The sequence below is a fragment of the Podarcis tiliguerta genome, assembly GCF_965153285.1.
Source record: "Podarcis tiliguerta genome assembly, chromosome: 17".
Lineage (NCBI taxonomy): Eukaryota > Metazoa > Chordata > Lepidosauria > Squamata > Lacertidae > Podarcis > Podarcis tiliguerta.
In genome coordinates this window covers 40,137,699-40,154,926 of record NC_139550.1, presented here as the reverse complement: position 1 = coordinate 40,154,926, position 17,228 = coordinate 40,137,699, and the positions used below count along the sequence as shown (strand labels likewise).

Genomic DNA, 17,228 nt, shown 5'->3' with positions numbered 1-17,228 from the left:
ACCATTGATGAGCACCCTTTGGGTCCGGTCAGTCAGCCAGTTACAAATCCACTGAGTGGTAGCATAGTCAAGACCGCATTTTACCAGCTTCTTTACAAGAATATCATGGGGCACCTTGTCAAATGCCTTGCTGAAATCAAGGTAGACTACATCCACTGCGTTCCCTTCATCTACCAGGCTTGTAATTCTGTCAAAAAATGAGATCAGGTTAGTCTGACATGACTTATTTTTCAGAAATCCATGCTGACTATTGGTGATCACAGCATTCCTTTCTAGGTGCTCACAGATTGTTTGCTTAATGATCTGCTCCAGAATCTTCCCTGGTATTGATGTTAGACTGACTGGGCGGTAATTATTTGGGTCCTCTCTTTTCCCCTTTTTGAAAATAGGGACAACATTTGCCCTCCTCCAGTCTGCCGGGACTTCGCCTGTTCTCCAGGAATTCTCAAAGATGACTGCCAGTGGTTCTGAGATCACATCTGCCAGTTCTTTTAATACTCTTGGATGCAGTTCATCTGGCCCTGGAGACTTGAATACATCTAAACTAGCCAAGTATTCTTGTACTATCTCCTTAGTTATTCTGGGCTGTGTTTCCTCTGCTGAATCATTTCCTCCAAATTCTTCAGGTCGGGCATTGTTTTCTTTATCGGAGAAGACTGAGGCAAAGAAGGCATTGAGGAGTTCAGCCCTTTCTGTGTCCCCTGTTTGCATTTCACCATCTTCTCCTCTGAGTGACCCCACTGTTTCTTTGTTCTTTGTTTGCTGGCCAATCAAGCACAGTAATTCCATGGCAGTGTGGGCAGGTGCCAAGTCCTGCTGGAAAATGAAGTCAGCATCCCCATAAAGCTCGTCTGCGGAAGGAAGCATGAAGTGCTCCAAAATCTCCTGGTAGACGGCTGCGTTGACCCTGGACTTCATGAAGCACAGTGGACCAACACTCTGGAAACTTCACACTGGACTTCAAGCTTCTGGCATTGTGTGCCTCCCCATTCTTCCTCCAGACTCTGGGTCCTTGGTTTCCAAATGAGATGCAAAAGTTGCTCTCATCAGAAAAGAGGACTTGGGACCGCTGAGCAACAGTCCAGTTGTTTTTTTCTTTAGCCCAGGTAAGACGCTTCTGATGTTGTTTCCTGTTCAGGAGCGGCTTGACAAGAGGAATATGACATTTGAAGCCCATCTCCAGGATCCGTCCTTGTGTGGTGGCTCTTGATGCACTAACTCCAGCCTCAGTCCACTCCTTGTGAAAGTCCCCAACACGTTTGAATGGTCTTTTCCTGACAATCCTCTCCAGGCTGCGGTCATCCCTGCTGCTTGTGCACCTTTTTCTTCCACACTTTCCCCTTCTGCATAACTTTCCATTAATGTGCTTCGATAACAGCACTTTGGGAACATCCAACTTCTTTTGCAATTACTTTTTGAGGCTTTCCCTCCTTATGGAGGGTCTCAATGATGGCTTTCTGCACAACTGTCAGCTCAGCAGCCTTCCCCATGATTGTGCTTCCTACTGAACCCATTGCAGGTGTTATGGATTGAATAGCTACTGCACCTTTTCACAATATTCAAATTTTCTGTGATTGTTAATTTGGGGTTTTCATCAACTGCACGCCATGATCATCACAATTATAACAAATAAAGGCTTGACATATCTCGCTTTGCATGTCATGAGTCTATCTCATATATTAGTTTCACCTTTTAAGTTGAATTACTGAAATAAATGAACTTTTCCACGATATTCTAATTTTTCGAGTTTCACCTGTATTACCTTCTGCCAAAATATGTTCAATATAGGACATTGTACAAACGTATGTTTAGGGCAGCATTATCTCTGTTCCATCTCCAGCAGCTAATGCCTTAGATAGTCCTTTCATAAACAAGCGAACTGGAGTCCAGTAAGTTCTAAAGCTTATTTTTTGTTGTATAAGTCTTAATCTAAGATCCAGAGACACCCTAGTTATAGAACTTAACAGAGTTCCCCATAGTTTGGTTGAAATCCAGATCTCCAATTCTTTCTTCTGTCAGCTACATACCTTGTGTAATCCTGAGAGCTGCTGGTGACGGATAAGTGCCTCCTTGCTGGGAAACTGCCTCCGACAAAGCAAGCAAGCCAGCTTGTGCCAATCTGTCAGTTTCTCTTCCCGGTCAGCAGCCTTCTCCTGCTCCTCCTCACTGTCACTCTCCCCGCTGTAAGCAGCCACTAATCCTCGTGGGGGACTCTGCCAAGTTAAGCAAGGTCACAAGACGGAATATATCTCGGCTGGAATCAGATTCAGAAGGACCCCACAGGCCACTTACCGTTGTCTCCTTTCCCTCACCCCTGAATCAGCCTACTCTACCCAGACCACCATGGGCTCACAGCGGAGAGTCGGTGCACCGTACAGCTCGACTGCCTTGGAAGAAGCCCCCACTTCAGAGGGCTTTATGTGGAAGACTTCCCCATGTTCATATTGTGCACCTCACCTATTCCCTCGCCATCAAAAGGAGACAAGAGCAGAGAGTCCCTGCACCAGCACCCATTATTCTATAAGAGCCAGAAGACCTGAACTGGGGATTAAGTGGAAAGGGAAAGGCTTACCAGTCTATCATCACCAGCCAGCTTGGACAGGTCCATGCCACTGTGCTGTCTCTCAGCCAAAGCCCCCTGAGGATACCCAGAAAAGGAAAAGGAAAAAAAGAAGCGTTAACTCTAACAGAAGTTCTCACATTCTTTCCCCAAATGAACAGCATGCTTTCTTTCTGCTCACTCATCCAGCCAGCCCCTGGATGACCCACAGCCCTGGGAAGAGATCAAACACAGGTGGTTCTCCTTACAGGGCCACTTGGCCTTAATTTAGGCCAACACTCTAATTAGCATAGGCAAGACAGAAGCTTGCTTTCTTGAAAGAGACCCATCTTGCCCTTTGAAAATCACGGCTTCACGGATGTGCTCACTGCTGATACAATACTCTTGACAAGAACTTCTCACATGACCAGGATAGAAAGACTAGCACTTGACACTGTTCGGTCTCACAGACAAGAGATCTGAGCAGAGCAAGAGAAGGTGGGAGATGTGGGACTCTGTCTTAGCAGCATCTAGGCCATAACTGCACTGCAGACACACTGAAACAGATGATGCCACAAGGCTGAACAACCTGCCCTCACACCCTCAGGTCATTCAGTTTTGTTTAGGCTTCAGGAATTAGCTGCAGTAGGTAATTTAGTACTAATCTGCTCCTGGTAATGGATGAGGAGACCCAAGATGTTACCTTTTTCTCGAGGATAGCATAGCCAGCATCAGCTGTGGCCGACTCCCGCCTCTCATCCTCTCGTATAGAGGAAACTGGCTGGAAGCTGTTCTTGAAGTTCTCCTTCTGCTTGTTGAGGCTACGGGCCCAGCGCTCCATATCTTTTGCAATCTGCAGAAGATAACACAAAAGTGGGGAATAATCCAGGAGAGGGGGTGGGGGAGGAGGAACAAAGGAGTTCTTAGTCCAGGCTGAAAATAGGTGTTTCTCAAAAACAACAACTGACTGGAACTGTGCAACAGGGCTGAAAAACAGCTATTTTTTCACTTAAAATGGCCCCGGAGGTTCCAAAATTAGCTATTCTCTTTCTCTTCCAGTCCCTACAAGAAGGAACGCTCCTCCAGCAACTACTTCCAGTTATTCTCCAGCAATACAACCCCATGCCATCCAACTGTTTTTCAACATCTTCACCAGAATACCCGAATAAGGCCTTTCCTATGCAGGCATTCCCCCTTTGGCCACTCCAGAGAAAGGAGGCTAAGCTTACTGAGAGGCTGAGGCAGCACTGTAACTACATGACCCAAGACCTAGAGCCCTGGAAGCAGACCAAAGGGCTTTTCAAGTTATGGGCAAGCAGGGGGCAGACAAAAGTTTAAGATAAGGAGCAGCAGGTACAGAAAGGGGATGTGGGGAAATCGTGGTTCTCACCTGCTGAGCTGTTTTTGTTTTATGTTTCTCCTTCTTCTCTTTACCCTCCTTGCCACTGCCACCCCCTGGTCCACTGCCATCCTTGTGGCTGTCAGAGGCTTGGTCTGAGGCTGGGACGTAAGTACGTCTCTCACCTTCCCAATACAGGTATTGCTGCGTCTGGGCATTGTAGTAGTACTGGAAAGAGACAATCACACATGAGCCTGTGCTGCATCTTGTGCCAAGACAGTGTACCATATCAAGTTGGGAGCACAGTCATCTCACGGTAGAGAAGCAGGTATTTCAGCATCTACCTTTCAGCTATCACTTCTCAGCTCTTGGCCATGCCCAGAAAGGAGCAAAGTGGGCCCAAAGAGAGGTTCAACTCACCTGGGAATTAGGGTCATAGTAAAGGCCAGTCAGGGGGTCATAATAGTAGCCAGAACTTTCATCATATTGATAGGTGGATACATCTGGGACAGCTGGAATTGGGCACAGAAAAACAGGAAATGAACTAAATAACAGCACATCAAACCAGAAGCGCACCTGATCTTGGCCCTGTTCCCTTCCTCCTGAACTAGGAATAAAAGGCTCCCAGACCCCAGCTAGTCACATCAATCCCCAGTCACTCCCAGACCCCTCACACTGGCCACATCCTCCCTTCCCACCCTCTGTTCCCTACAGAATCCAGCACTCACGGTACTGAGTGTAAGGCTCTTGCCCTACAGGGCTGGTAACAGGCAAACTGGAAGTGCTGGTGGAGATGCCTGCGTTGGGGGGCTGAGCAGTACTAGGCATGTCAGGCTTCAGTACAGCTGGTGAGACGATAGTATATGACTGAGACTGTGAGAGAGAACACAAAAAGGCAGGTTGGGAGGTACAGAGCATTGCAACTCACTCTCTCTCTCTCTCTCTCTCTCTCACACACACACACACACACACACACACACAAAGTTCCGTTCCAACTGTACCGGAGCAGCAGCAGCAGCATTTCCCTGGGCAGAACTTGACCCTTCAGTGCTGCCAGTTGGCTGGTATGTGACTGGCACAGCTGAGGTCTGGCTGGTACGGTGGAAAGTGGGTAGGACAGGCACAGGGTCTATGCCTGGCACACCAGGCTCCAGTGATGCCTCCACTACTTCGTGAGAGAAGAGGAGACAAGAAGGCAGAGAGAGCACAGTCAGTCAGGAGGCAGAAAAAGACTTCAGGTAAGGTGGAAAGAGGAGACCAGGCCTAGCCTCTTACCTGCCACTGAACTTTCACTGTGGATCTTGTCAGCCTTCCCCACAGCTGATGTCCCAGATGTGCCGCTCTGCAGCTGGGACCCTTTCAAATATGCTTGTGTGTACATTGTGGCTTCCAAACCCTGAGACCCATAGGCTTCATCCTGCTGGTAATAGCCATAATCAACCGTCTGCTCATCTTGAGCTGCCCAGGTTGCCTCACCACCCTGTGATGCCTATTGGAAAAATCAAACAGGAAACTGGTCAAAGAATTTGTTATAAAAGGAGATGCAAGGGTATGTACTTTGGCCTATCAGGAAAAGGTTTCTGTAAAATGTCCATGCAAAGATTCTTTCCCCACCTAGAACAATTCCTTTTAGGGGGCTTTTCTATGCTTAATGTATTTAATTACACATTTTTAGCATATTCCAAAAAATATTTCTGCATATATTAGATACAACATACTCCTCTAACTATACTTTCAACATACTTTCTGGGGGCAGCAGAACTGCTAGGAGAGAAAAAATGTGTTCAGAGTCAAGTAGGGATGTAGTCATTTTAACTCCCACTGTGGTGCTGGTTTAGGTGGAAAGATATAAACCTTCTCTATCCAGTGGAGCACCACAATGGGGATGCAAATCAGCCCCATGTCAGATGACTGATCGGAATGGCAGAGTCAGCTGGGTGCACATCTGTATCCTCCGTGTGCGCGCGCACTTATGTGTGTGAAGCATGCAGCTCCCAGCAGGTTGGTCTATGACTAACATTTCCCCACTCCTATACTAAGTCAATATGGGCCAATAGCTAATGAGGATAAGCCAAAGACATTCCTGCTACCGAGAGCAGTTCTCGGGAGCCATTATCACTCTCCTTGTCCCACTGTTCCTTGTTCACTACGTTACCTGCGAGATGGCCCACTGAGCAGCTGCAATGGCAGTGCTGGCTACAGAAGCAGCACTGATGCGGTTTCCATCTGATGAACTCATGTCCCTGCAGAGAGACACAGGAGTCATTAGGGATGTCTGCAGCAGAAACTACAGCAGGCCCAGTTCTGGACACTCCTATACTCACCGCTTGGAACCTTTGGCAAATTCCACATTAATCGTCTTGCCATCAATGTTCAGTGGTGGATGCAGGGCCTGAAGGATCTGCAGCAGCTGAGCTGCCTCCTGGGAGAGAGCATAGGGAGAGAAATTAAACTACCAAAGCTCTTCAGCTGGACCATAAAGAAGGCTGATCGCCGAAGAATTGATGCTTTTGAATTATGGTGCTGGAGGAGACTCTTGAGAGTCCCATGGACTGCAAGAAGATCAAACCTCCCCATTCTGAAGGAAATCAGCCCTGAGTGCTCACTGGAAGGTCAGATCCTGAAGCTGAGGCTCCAATACTTTGGCCACCTCATGAGAAGAGAAGACTCCCTGGAAAAGACCCTGATGTTGGGAAAGATTGAGGGCACAAGGAGAAGGGGATGACAGAGGACGAGATGGTTGGACAGTGTTCTTGAAGCTACAAACATGAGTCTGACCAAACTGCGGGAGGCAGTGGAAGACAGGAGTGCCTGGCGTGCTCTGGTCCAGGGGGTCACGAAGAGTCGGACACGACTAAACGACTAAACAACAACAAATCCCTTTCCTCTACAGCCGCCCATTCCCACTGCCTTTTTCTAAGATAGGACTGGAACTACAACATGCTGTTTGTGGCACTCACCACAATGGTAGAGAGCTGAATGAACGCAAAACCACGGTTGAGTTGTGTCTGCTTATCTTTGATAACACGGACGTTTGAAGAGGAGAGAACAGCATATGGTGCCAAGGCACTTAAAATGGAGTCCATTGTGCTATGAGGATTCAGGTTTCGCAAGATGATTGCTGTGAAGAGTAACACATGGTATGGTAATCAGAACCCTGGCCTCTTTCAACCACCTCAGAGCTCTCCTTCAACAGGATTTACGAAATTTCACAGCTGAGAATGGATTATGAATTAACAAAGCTTGTACAAGTTCCCTAGAATTTTGCCTTCAATTTTTTGGAAGGAAAGATCAAGCTTCTGGCCCTCATTGTTGCAGAAAAAACGAAACAAAAATGTATCAGCACTTTCTGCTCCTGAGAGAATAGATGCACATTAAGAAAAAGTGCACAGAACACTGAGCACACTTTCAGATGGAGGTTGGATGGCCGTCTGCCAGGGATTCTTTAAACTGTGATTTCTGCATTGCAGGGCATTGGAATAAAGACCCTTGAGATCCCTTCCAATTATTATCATCATCAACATCATTATCATCATTATTATTCCCCTGCCATAGGGGCAGCACATATAAAAACATTAAAAACTTCCCTGAGCAGGTCTGCCTTCAGATGTCTTCTAAAAGTTGTGTAGTTATCTCCTTGACATCTGACAGGAGGGCATTCCACAGGGTGGGCGCCACTACTGAGAAGGCCCTCTGGCTGGTTCCCTGTAACTTTGCTTCTTGCAGTGAGGGAACCACCAGAAGACCCTCAGAGGAGGACCTCAGTGTCCCAGCTGAGGGATGTGGGTGGAGACGCTCCTTCAGGTCTACAGGGCCAACACAGGGCTTTAAAGGTCAGCACCAACACTTTGAATTGTGCTTGAAAATATACTGGGGGCCAGTGGAGATTCTTTAGGACTGGTGCTATATGGTCCCAGCAGCTGCTCCCAGTCACCAGTCTAGCTGCCGCATTCTGAATTAGTTGTAGTTTCCAAGTCATTTTCAAAGGTAGCCCTACGTAGAGCACACTGCAGTAAGCGAGAGATAACCAGAGCATGTACCACTTTGGCGAGACAAGGCAGAGGCAGGGAGGGTCTCAGCCGGCGTACCAGATGGAGCTGGTAGACAGATGCCCTGGACACAGAATTGACCTGCACCTCCATGGACAGCTGTGAGTCCAAAATGACTCCCAGGCTGTGCACCTGGTCCTTCAGGGGCAAGGTTACCCCATTCAGGACCAGGGAGTCCCACCCACCCACCTGCTCCCCGTCCCCCAAGAACAGTACTTCTGCCTTGTCAGGATTCAACTTCAACTCATGAGCTGCCATCCATCCTCCAACTGCCTCCAGACACTTCCAACTCTACAGTTCTAGGATTCTATAGGCATGTTTGTGAAGGATAAGGCATATATACTGCAGTCACTGACTGGCTGCTCCACCACTGCCACCATCTCTCTTCTCTGCTTCCTGCTGGGGTATGAAGTGCCCGACCACCAGTAACCTGATGCAGAAGGAATTTCAGCTATTTCCATTTCATACACTAAGGAAGCAATGAAAGAAAACACTTTGCTGTATGACATCTTATTTTCCTGCACACTCACCTTCCCAATGCTATTGAGGCAACTACCTCCTAGTGTTGCTGCAGAAAAGATTGCCCTCTCAGATCTAACTAACTGTCGGGTGCATCATTCCTGGGGAGGGCGCAGCAGCAATGAAGCAGCCAGGCAACAGCTGCAACCTATATCACTGCCAGATTCACCGTTATGCTCTAGCCACTCATATAGTGTTAGAGACAGAGCTCAAAGCAGATTTCACAGTGCTGTGAGCCTCTTTTTAATGCATGCCTGTCTTCTTCCATAGAGGTAAGAAGGAGTCATCACTCAGCACAGCTCTCAGTCTACATTTTCCTCATTTATAGCGTTACAGCCGTTCTCTCTGCAGTTTTGAAATCTATGACAAAAATAATTAATTACAGATCCTGCCACAACTGACTCTTAACACATAATCTACTCGCTGGATAGCTCAGTTGGTTACAGTGTGGTGCTGATATTGCCAAGGTTGCAGGTTTGATCCCCGTATGGGACAATTGCATATTCCTGCATTGCATGTGGTTGGACTAGATGATCCTCAGGGTACCTTACAATTCTATGATTCTACAGTGGTACCTCAGGTTAAGAACTTAACTCGTTCTGGAGGTCCATTCTTAACCTGAAACTGTTCTTAACCTGAGATACCACTTTAGCTAATGGGGCCTCCTGTTGCCGCCGCGACATGATTTCTGTTCTCATCCTGAAGCAAAGTTCTTAACCCAAGGTACTATTTCTGGTACCTATTTCTGGTATAGCAGAGTCTGTAACCTGAAGCATCTGTAACCCGAGGTACCACTGTGCTCTGATAGCGGAACTTTGGGTTTTTTTTGTGGTCAATATATTTAGCACAACATTCCAAAACTTGTAACATTACAATCAAATGTACCAGGCTTTATCTCCCCACAGCAGCACCCTCATGGCTATGAATCTCACAGGCTCTCAGACTCTTTAAACCAATCAAATTCCATTCTAGGGCTAAATCAGAGACCTGCCATCACTGCCATGATCCGTTGCACTGTAAGTAACACAGGAATTGGAGCTCGCTGAGGTGGTCAGGGATGCCTAACAGGGTGATCTCAGCAACATCATGATACTTAAGTTTGTCACTTTCACTGGGAACAAGCCATAAAACTGAACAGGTTTAGGTCCGATTGCAGCCACGTAACTGAAGCTCTTATATCACTCTCCAATTCCATACTCACTGTCATTAGCATTCTCCGCACAAGGTTCAGACATTTGTGCCACAGGCTGAGTGGACAGGGCTGCTGACACTTGGTATGGCTGTGGGAGGGGCAGAAGGCCTTGGCTGAGTTCTCTTCCTGACAGAGCCACCAGCTGGTCCAAGCGACTACCAGGTGGCAGCTTCTGCTCAGCTTCTGTTGAGGGATGGTCATAAAGAAAAAGAAGAAGAAATAATAATATCAACGGGGAGGTCACTATGCTACAGGCTACACTATGCTAGGGAGCTACATATCATCAGAATGCTAAACTTTATCTCATCACTACATGTGGACATGGCCTTCTTCACTTGAACTAACACTTTGAAAAGTGCTGTATGTTTGTTGTAACTTGGACTATATTCCCACTGATGTGAAATGGCACAGTAACTGTAGCACTTGGAACTACTGTGATTATCAGACCAGAGCAGGGCTGCCATACGTCCAGAATTTCCCAGACAAATCTGGAATACTGCAGTCGGAAGCAGCGTCTAGGCAGAAATCGCTAAAATGTCCAGGAAAATCTACATGTATGGCAACACATGTTGGCAGTGTAGTTGACAATTTTCACTGTTTGAAAAACGGCAACCCTAGTCCAGAGGTTATTTACTTCTTTAGTTAATTGGTTTTTATGTAGTGAGAGGTTTTGCTCTTTTTTTGGAGAGTATGTACCCATGTCAAATGTATCTTCCATGTGATTGGTACTTATATCTTTGTAATTTGAAAATAGAAATCATTGTAAAAAAAAACAAAAAAAAAACCAACAACCACCCCATTAAACTTTACCAGATCTGGGAACGCCACACTTGAAGCACTTCTCTCTGCGCTTGAAATTCTGCACTCCACACTGTTGAGAGAACAGACACATCCTGTCTTTATTTAACTTCCAGAGATGGGAAAAGGCTGACCCTACAAAGTCTTGCTACCTCCTGCAAAACATCTAACACTTGCCATAAAGCTGGTTTGGTTGCTGCACGCCTTCTCTGCTTTTCTGGCCCTCAGATTTGTGAAGAAAAAAAATCAAAAACAAAAAACCCTGATAAATGCTTGGCATAATCTCAGAAACTAGGTCCTTTCTCATGTCTGCTGTGCCTTGATCTCTGCCCCCAGTAAGCTGTTCTTTGTTCACTGTGCCTTGTTTTCTTTCCAGTCCCAGCAATCATTGTAAAAAGCATTTTAAAACCTCTACTTGAAAGCAAAACTATTCAAAATAAGCAAAAATACTTAGGTCAGGATTGAATTAACTTGAACATACAGAATGAGGTCCACTCAACAGGACTTTCCCCACATTTCCTACCCCCATGGCCCCTAAATCTGCTCTGGATGGTTGAGATAACCCCCAGAGCAGGGGGCAGGCAGGAGGAGGACAGAAAGTCCCATTGAGCACATGGACCTCATTCCCTGCACAGATACCCTACTTAGCGCCATGTTGATTTTCATTTCCAATTGACTCTGATAAAGGAAACTGGGTCTCCTGGATGCTGAGTTTGGATTTCCATATTGCACTGTTCCTTTGAAGCAGCCGTGTCTGGAAGAAGCTAACCATTACTGCTGCACAGTAGAACCCCATCCCCATCCCCCACCCCCCAAAATTCCTCCAGCCTTCTCTCCACCCTTCACCTTGCTTACACAACACCCTCATACCCCATTTGACTCCTCTGACATCCTCAAACTGACCACAAAGCAGTTACCTTACTGCATAGCCAGTCCTCATTGATCTTGGGCTTGGGATCACTGTAGTGCATGGAGACCTTCTGGCCAAGGATTGTGAGGGAGTGCTGCAGGGAGAGAAATGCTGCAATGAGACTCAAACGCAGAAGTGGTGAGCAGGTGCCCATCACTGCCACAGCAGAAAGAAGGAGAGGTTCAAACCCTTCAGCTGAATGGATGAGGGTGAGGGAGGGAAGGCAGCACAGGCCGAGAGAGGTTTGGAACTTGGCTACTTGGCTAGCACACACCTAACCTGGCAGACAGAGGCACCTGTCTCTACCCAAGGCACCGGGACGTCCGGCTACTGTGATGGAGGGAGAGTGTGTCAGAGAGAGACAGAAAGAAAGATGGAGAGGAGGAGAAACAGACAGAGAAAATGCAGCCATGCTCCGAGACACCGCCATACAATAACCTCTAGAATGATCTGAATGATCATCTGAATGATAACCTCTAGAATGATCAGAATGATCTGTCTTGAGCTTCCGTCCTGAAAGCTAGCAGCATGCATTTCCATCCTCTCCTCCCAACCCAAAGCCATTGTGCCCCCACAGTGGGCACCTTCCCCTAAATAGGGACCACTCCCTCATTCAGCACAGATCTCTGCTGTGCTTATGTCAGCTCCCATTTATGGGCATGCTTGGAGGAACACCCAATGTTCTGGTTGCAACTCTGTCCAAGAGGTAAAAACTTTGGGAGACCAAAAATAAGGTTTTAAGCTACATACACATCCCCAGAGGTTCAGTACTCATCTTCCTACCCTACTTCGCTCATGCACACAACTAAACTGCTTCCAACTCATCATATCTTTCTAAAGTGGCCTCTGAAAAGTACTGTTATCCTCAATTGGTGATTCTCAACATCTTGTGAGGGCATCAAATGATTACCAGGACTCATAATTTATAAGAACTAGAGAGCTAAGCCACACCAATTTCTAAAAGCATTTGCTAGGAGCTTTTAACTCAAGGTCCCATAGGCTAGAATCTTCTTCTGACAAATGCTACCTCTGACCTGCTGCAATCTTACAAAGTAACATATTACTACTTTCACACGCTTGTAGAAACTGTGCTGGAAATAATCCCTTGCCCACATCTTCCTGTTAGGCCAGTTTTTGCACTATCCCCTCCTGCATCTTGAGCAAAGGGCACCATCTCAGCCATGCCAAGGCTACCTGTGTCAGCTCCCACTGGGGATGCGCACACACGGCCCGGCTACACTGCCAACACAAGAGAACAGAAGGAAGAGGAGGAGGAGGAGTCGATGGCAGAGGCAATTGCCATGACTGCATAAACACTGGAAAACCCAAACATATTGGGCTAGGGGTGCATTTTCACCAACCTTATGGCTGCTTGGAAACAGGACCATAGTTTGAAACTCTGGTCAAAACAGACAGTTTGGGGTCTAAAAGCTTGGTTTGTGGCCCTTCACACCTTTACTGTGATCCTACAGTGCTGGATAGAAACAAGGGGTCTCGCACAGATGGGCTGTCAAGACAGAGACTGCTGTGAGGAAGGAGATAAGGCCTCCCAGGAAAGCTTCTTATCTTGAACCCTGACTGCACTGGGAGAGAACGCACACGCAGCATCAGCATCATCTCTGACAGATACCCATTGAGACTGGAGCCTGTAACACACTCAGGATCATGCATATATCCAGAGCAGAAAGAGCACACAGGAGTCCTAACTGCCCAAACCCTTTCCCTACTACCAGGAACTGCTCCAGCCCCCACTACCGTGGATCATAGCCTAGATCCCTAGTTCCCCTGCTCAACTTGCTAGACCACCTTCTCCCCAATGTGGAAATTAAATCCAGAGGCTAACCCACTCCCTGGGTTGTTAATACCACTCAGAAGTCCTGACTTTTTGTGTCCCTATTCTAAGACACCAGAACCCCACTTCTTGGGACTTGGGTGGTCCCAAAAAGTCAAATTCTCTGTTTGATTCCTGAGACTAGAGATATCTGATTCAGACCTAACTCCTCTTCCCCATTCCCTTCAGTAATTTCCTATGGGGAAAGCGGCTGGGGCTTTTCATATGAACCAGGTGTTTGGATTGGTCATTAACAGTAGCAGTACTTGTGGGTTTCAAGTGCAGCAAAGCAACCTGATTGGCTTCCATCCATCGTGTAGCGTCCTGCAAGTGATTAAACTCGACGAAGGCGAAGCCCCGGCTCTGACCTGGAGGACAGCATTCAGATACAGACGCAGTGTGTTAGTCAACAGATCCAGCCAACATCACGCATCCCTGTCGCTGTACCAATTGGGGCAAGGGCAGGATGCGGGGGAGAAACAGGGAAGAGTGGAAAGGCACAGAAAGGGCACCCTAGGTGTAAAGTGGGATGGTGCAGACTCAGATGCTGACCACAAAAAGGGAGTTGCTTGCTCTTCTGATCATCCTAAGCAAGGAATGTTTCTGATGTACAATTGCCACTCACCTCTACTCAAACCTCCAAGTATTTCTCCCCTTCCCTCACCCCAAGCTGGGAACAGATCTGTGAAGTCACAACTTTCAGTCCTGTGCCTTTATCAGCCAACTCATAACACCTCCAAATGGCGAAAAGTTTAACAGAGAGTGATGGCTCCAAGCAGATCTATTCCTACTGCTTCCACTAACGCTATCTTTTTCCATTAGCCATCTACCACTTTTTCCTTAAGTGTACGCCACAGTTGTGGCAAAGCATCTGTGCAGGAGGTTCCTTCTTAATACCACACTAGGGCACTTGTGCTATCATTCGGAAAGGTGAAATGCCTGCTTATTTTGGAAGGAGCACCAAAAAACACCCACCACAGAGGGCACTAGCACAAGGGACCCAGCAGCAATGGCATCTTCAAGATACACACAGCTGTGATCTGTTGGACTTGAACTTAGAAGATTTGGGTTCAAATCCCAGTTCTGCCTCAAGACTCACTGAATGACTTTGGGCCAGACATTTAGCCTCATTTCCCCATTTAGACAACAGAAATAATAGAGATCTCTTAGAGCTGTTGTGAAGAAGAATGAGCTACATAAACACCAGTAACAACATGTGCCTATATTGGAAGAAGGTTCATACAAACCCAGAAAAGATGTGCTGAATCCAACCAACTAATATGGCAGTGATTAACCTCTTCCCCACTTTTCCCCTTAGCAATAACGTAACTAAGCACAATGTTGGAAGTCTATGAACAGGTTTCCTATTCTAATATGACAGATGATTTTTAAAAGAATTGAACCAATATACACAAGAGCAAGCTGCTGTGGACAGCTCTCAAGAGGTTACAACTCTCCAGGGAATTTTATTCTCAAGGTTTGAGGACTCTGCCCTTGTAAAAATGGGTTTTCCCATTTATGTAATGTGTTGCAATGTGTCTTTGCTTCTCTCAGCCTTTGGCTGCCCATGGAAGCAGGGTGCCTTTCTGTACCCTCCATCTTGTAGTACCAACCAGCCCTTTTCAGGCCTGGTATAACAAAGGGCAGATACAGAGGACTATAATCACATACACACCTTGCTTTTAAAAAGAAAAAGGTACACAACCATGACTCATAGGCTGCAAGTGTGTGTGATATGCAGGGAGTAACCCTGAAAAGAAGGAGCAAACTTACCTGCTTGGTTATAACTTTACTCAAAAAACAGTCCTAAGACGCAGACTGGACACAGTCTGACCATTTCTCTTGGAACAGACTTAAGGGATCTCATGCTTTCCTTTTACTTTCCAATGCCACCCCAATTGGTTGGTAACTACTTTCCTTAATGGAGGCCTGCATAACTTAGGATCCACTGAAACTGACCACAATACTTGATTGGTGAGTTGAAAATCCTCCCTCCATGCCTGCCCATGATAATAAGAAAAAATTCAAACAGATTTAATATGTCCCTGGTAAGCCATATATGGTTAAAGGGCTGCATTCAACTTGATAGGTTAAAAGTTGTATAGCCTGCCTTCATATCTGTTTCCTCAGTGCCACTATTAAAAAGAGCTCAACTTAGGCTGCAAAGATCCAAGAAGAATCACTGCAAACCTCATATCTGATCAAATGAGGTCAAATAGAAGACACCATACATATCCAAAAGGATTGTCTTCATCCTTCATCCATTTGTTGGTTTTTGTCTCCTACCACAGAGAAAGAGGCCAAGCAAGAAAGGCAGAAAAACCCCCAAAGAAGATCTTCCAATGGAAATAAATGCTGAATTGCTAGATCTGAGGATGCTCACAATTATATAGTATGCAACAAACCTTGGAAAAGAACAGGAACCAAGAATAGGCCTCAATGTTCTGCCAATCACACAGCAGAGGAACTACAGAGTTCCAAGTTTACAGAACTACAATAGCACACAAGGAGCTATTAATGATCCATTGGTGACATCTAAAAGCCTGGTTGGTTCTAAACACTAGGGGAATGTACATAGCACAGACCAAAACTAATGCCACAGGGCAAACCAGCTCCACATAGATACATATCTGGAAGACTGCACTCTAATTTGGAGTGTGTCACATGGTAGGTGAAACACTATGGCAATACCAAGAGAAGGGAAAAGATAGAACTATGAACGGGAGCTCACCTGAAGCTTTATTCCGCATCAGCCGCACCTCTCGGGGCTGGAATCCATGTGCCTGCAACTGGGCTCGGATCTGCATAAAAGGAGTGATCAATGCCAACATCAGGGAGCATTGAAGAGGTAAGAGTTAGAGAAACAAGGAAGCAACAGCAACAAGTTACTGCAAGGAAGCAGTGCCTCCCAGCCCAACTGCCTAACGTACATCATTCTCAGTGGCAGACTGGGGCAGCATCCTCAGCATAATGATGCTGCTAGCCTTCTGTTCTTCTTCCTCTTGCTCAGTGCGGTAGTCCTGGTCCCGGTAGTCACCATCTGCAGGAAATCCCAACTGCTCACTGGGGCTGTCCCGCTTTCTACGTTGTGTCTCTGATCCAGAGGAGGCCTCATAGGAATCCTGGGTTAGGATTGTTGTACAGAAAAGAAGAGAAAAGCTCAGAATGGATGGGGCTTAACGGGGTAGTGCCCAGCTTTGCAGGACAAGGCCTAACAATTCCCTACTAAATGTCCGGCAGTCACAGCACCATCACCACTTTCACTCCTCTGCCTTTGGTGGTGCCATAGGAAAAGCAATCTTCCAAAGCATACAGCATTTTTCTAGCAACTGGGACTGTTTCACAAGTCCAGTTCCATTACCTGTTCCAGCACTTCCCTCCATGATTCCTTCACACAACCAGTAGCATATTGTCCCACATGACCACATATTTCGTTGTGGCAGCTACAGTGGTACCTCAGGTTAAGTACCGTACTTAACCTGAAACTGTTCTTAACCTGAAGCACCACTTTAGCTAATGGGGCCTCCTGCTGCCGCCGCGCCGCCAGAGCACAATTTCTGTTCTCATCCTGAAGCAAAGTTCTTAACCTGAAGCACTATTTCTGGGTTAGCGGAGTCTGTAACCTGAAGCGTATGTAACCTGAAGCATATGTAACATGAGGTACCACTGTACTTAACTTGTTACAGTCTCCCCGCAACAGCAGTTCTGCAAAACTACACCCAGAAGCACAACTGTTGGGTGCTAGATCCCACTCCTACTGCCAGCTGCTTATAAAAATCAGCTGTGAAATCCTCCCATCTGATGGTTTCCTCTGGAGAGGCAGCTCTTCAGAGAGCCATGCAGGCCACTGCATTCTACCTCCCAAGAGGTAGTCACAAAGAGGACAGGCGTCTCCAACAGCTCCGCACCACAACTTACCTCCACACTGTGCTCCTCAGAAGAATCATCATAGTCATTGGTAGGCTCCTGGCTGTTGAAATCTCTCATATAGGATCTATAATCCATATCTCTGTAGTCATGGTCTCTCTGGTTCCGGCCTTCTAACCTCTCA

General features: G+C 46.6%; 1 protein-coding gene across 2 annotated transcripts in view; it reads right to left on the bottom strand.

The window, feature by feature from the left end:
• The window catches only part of RBM10 (RNA binding motif protein 10), a 44,091-nt gene that overhangs the window by 4,454 nt on the left and 22,409 nt on the right, over positions 1–17,228 (bottom strand). Inside the window, exons 3-20 of one of the 2 annotated variants that reach the window (XM_083420975.1) lie at positions 17,096–17,224; positions 16,108–16,299; positions 15,909–15,978; positions 13,472–13,545; positions 11,354–11,440; positions 10,449–10,509; positions 9,648–9,821; positions 6,839–6,999; positions 6,203–6,300; positions 6,034–6,121; positions 5,154–5,367; positions 4,880–5,043; positions 4,607–4,751; positions 4,299–4,390; positions 3,930–4,106; positions 3,243–3,392; positions 2,573–2,638; positions 2,028–2,213 (exon numbers count right to left, since the gene is read on the bottom strand). In XM_083420975.1, the coding sequence (XP_083277101.1) occupies positions 2,028–2,213; positions 2,573–2,638; positions 3,243–3,392; positions 3,930–4,106; positions 4,299–4,390; positions 4,607–4,751; positions 4,880–5,043; positions 5,154–5,367; positions 6,034–6,121; positions 6,203–6,300; positions 6,839–6,999; positions 9,648–9,821; positions 10,449–10,509; positions 11,354–11,440; positions 13,472–13,545; positions 15,909–15,978; positions 16,108–16,299; positions 17,096–17,182 (2,286 nt within the window). In that variant the 5' untranslated portion in view covers positions 17,183–17,224. Of the gene's footprint in view, positions 1–2,027; positions 2,214–2,572; positions 2,639–3,242; positions 3,393–3,929; positions 4,107–4,298; positions 4,391–4,606; positions 4,752–4,879; positions 5,047–5,153; positions 5,368–6,033; positions 6,122–6,202; positions 6,301–6,838; positions 7,000–9,647; positions 9,822–10,448; positions 10,510–11,353; positions 11,441–13,471; positions 13,546–15,908; positions 15,979–16,107; positions 16,300–17,095; positions 17,225–17,228 lie in introns of both variants that reach the window. The other variant, XM_083420974.1, reaches the window with a different exon arrangement.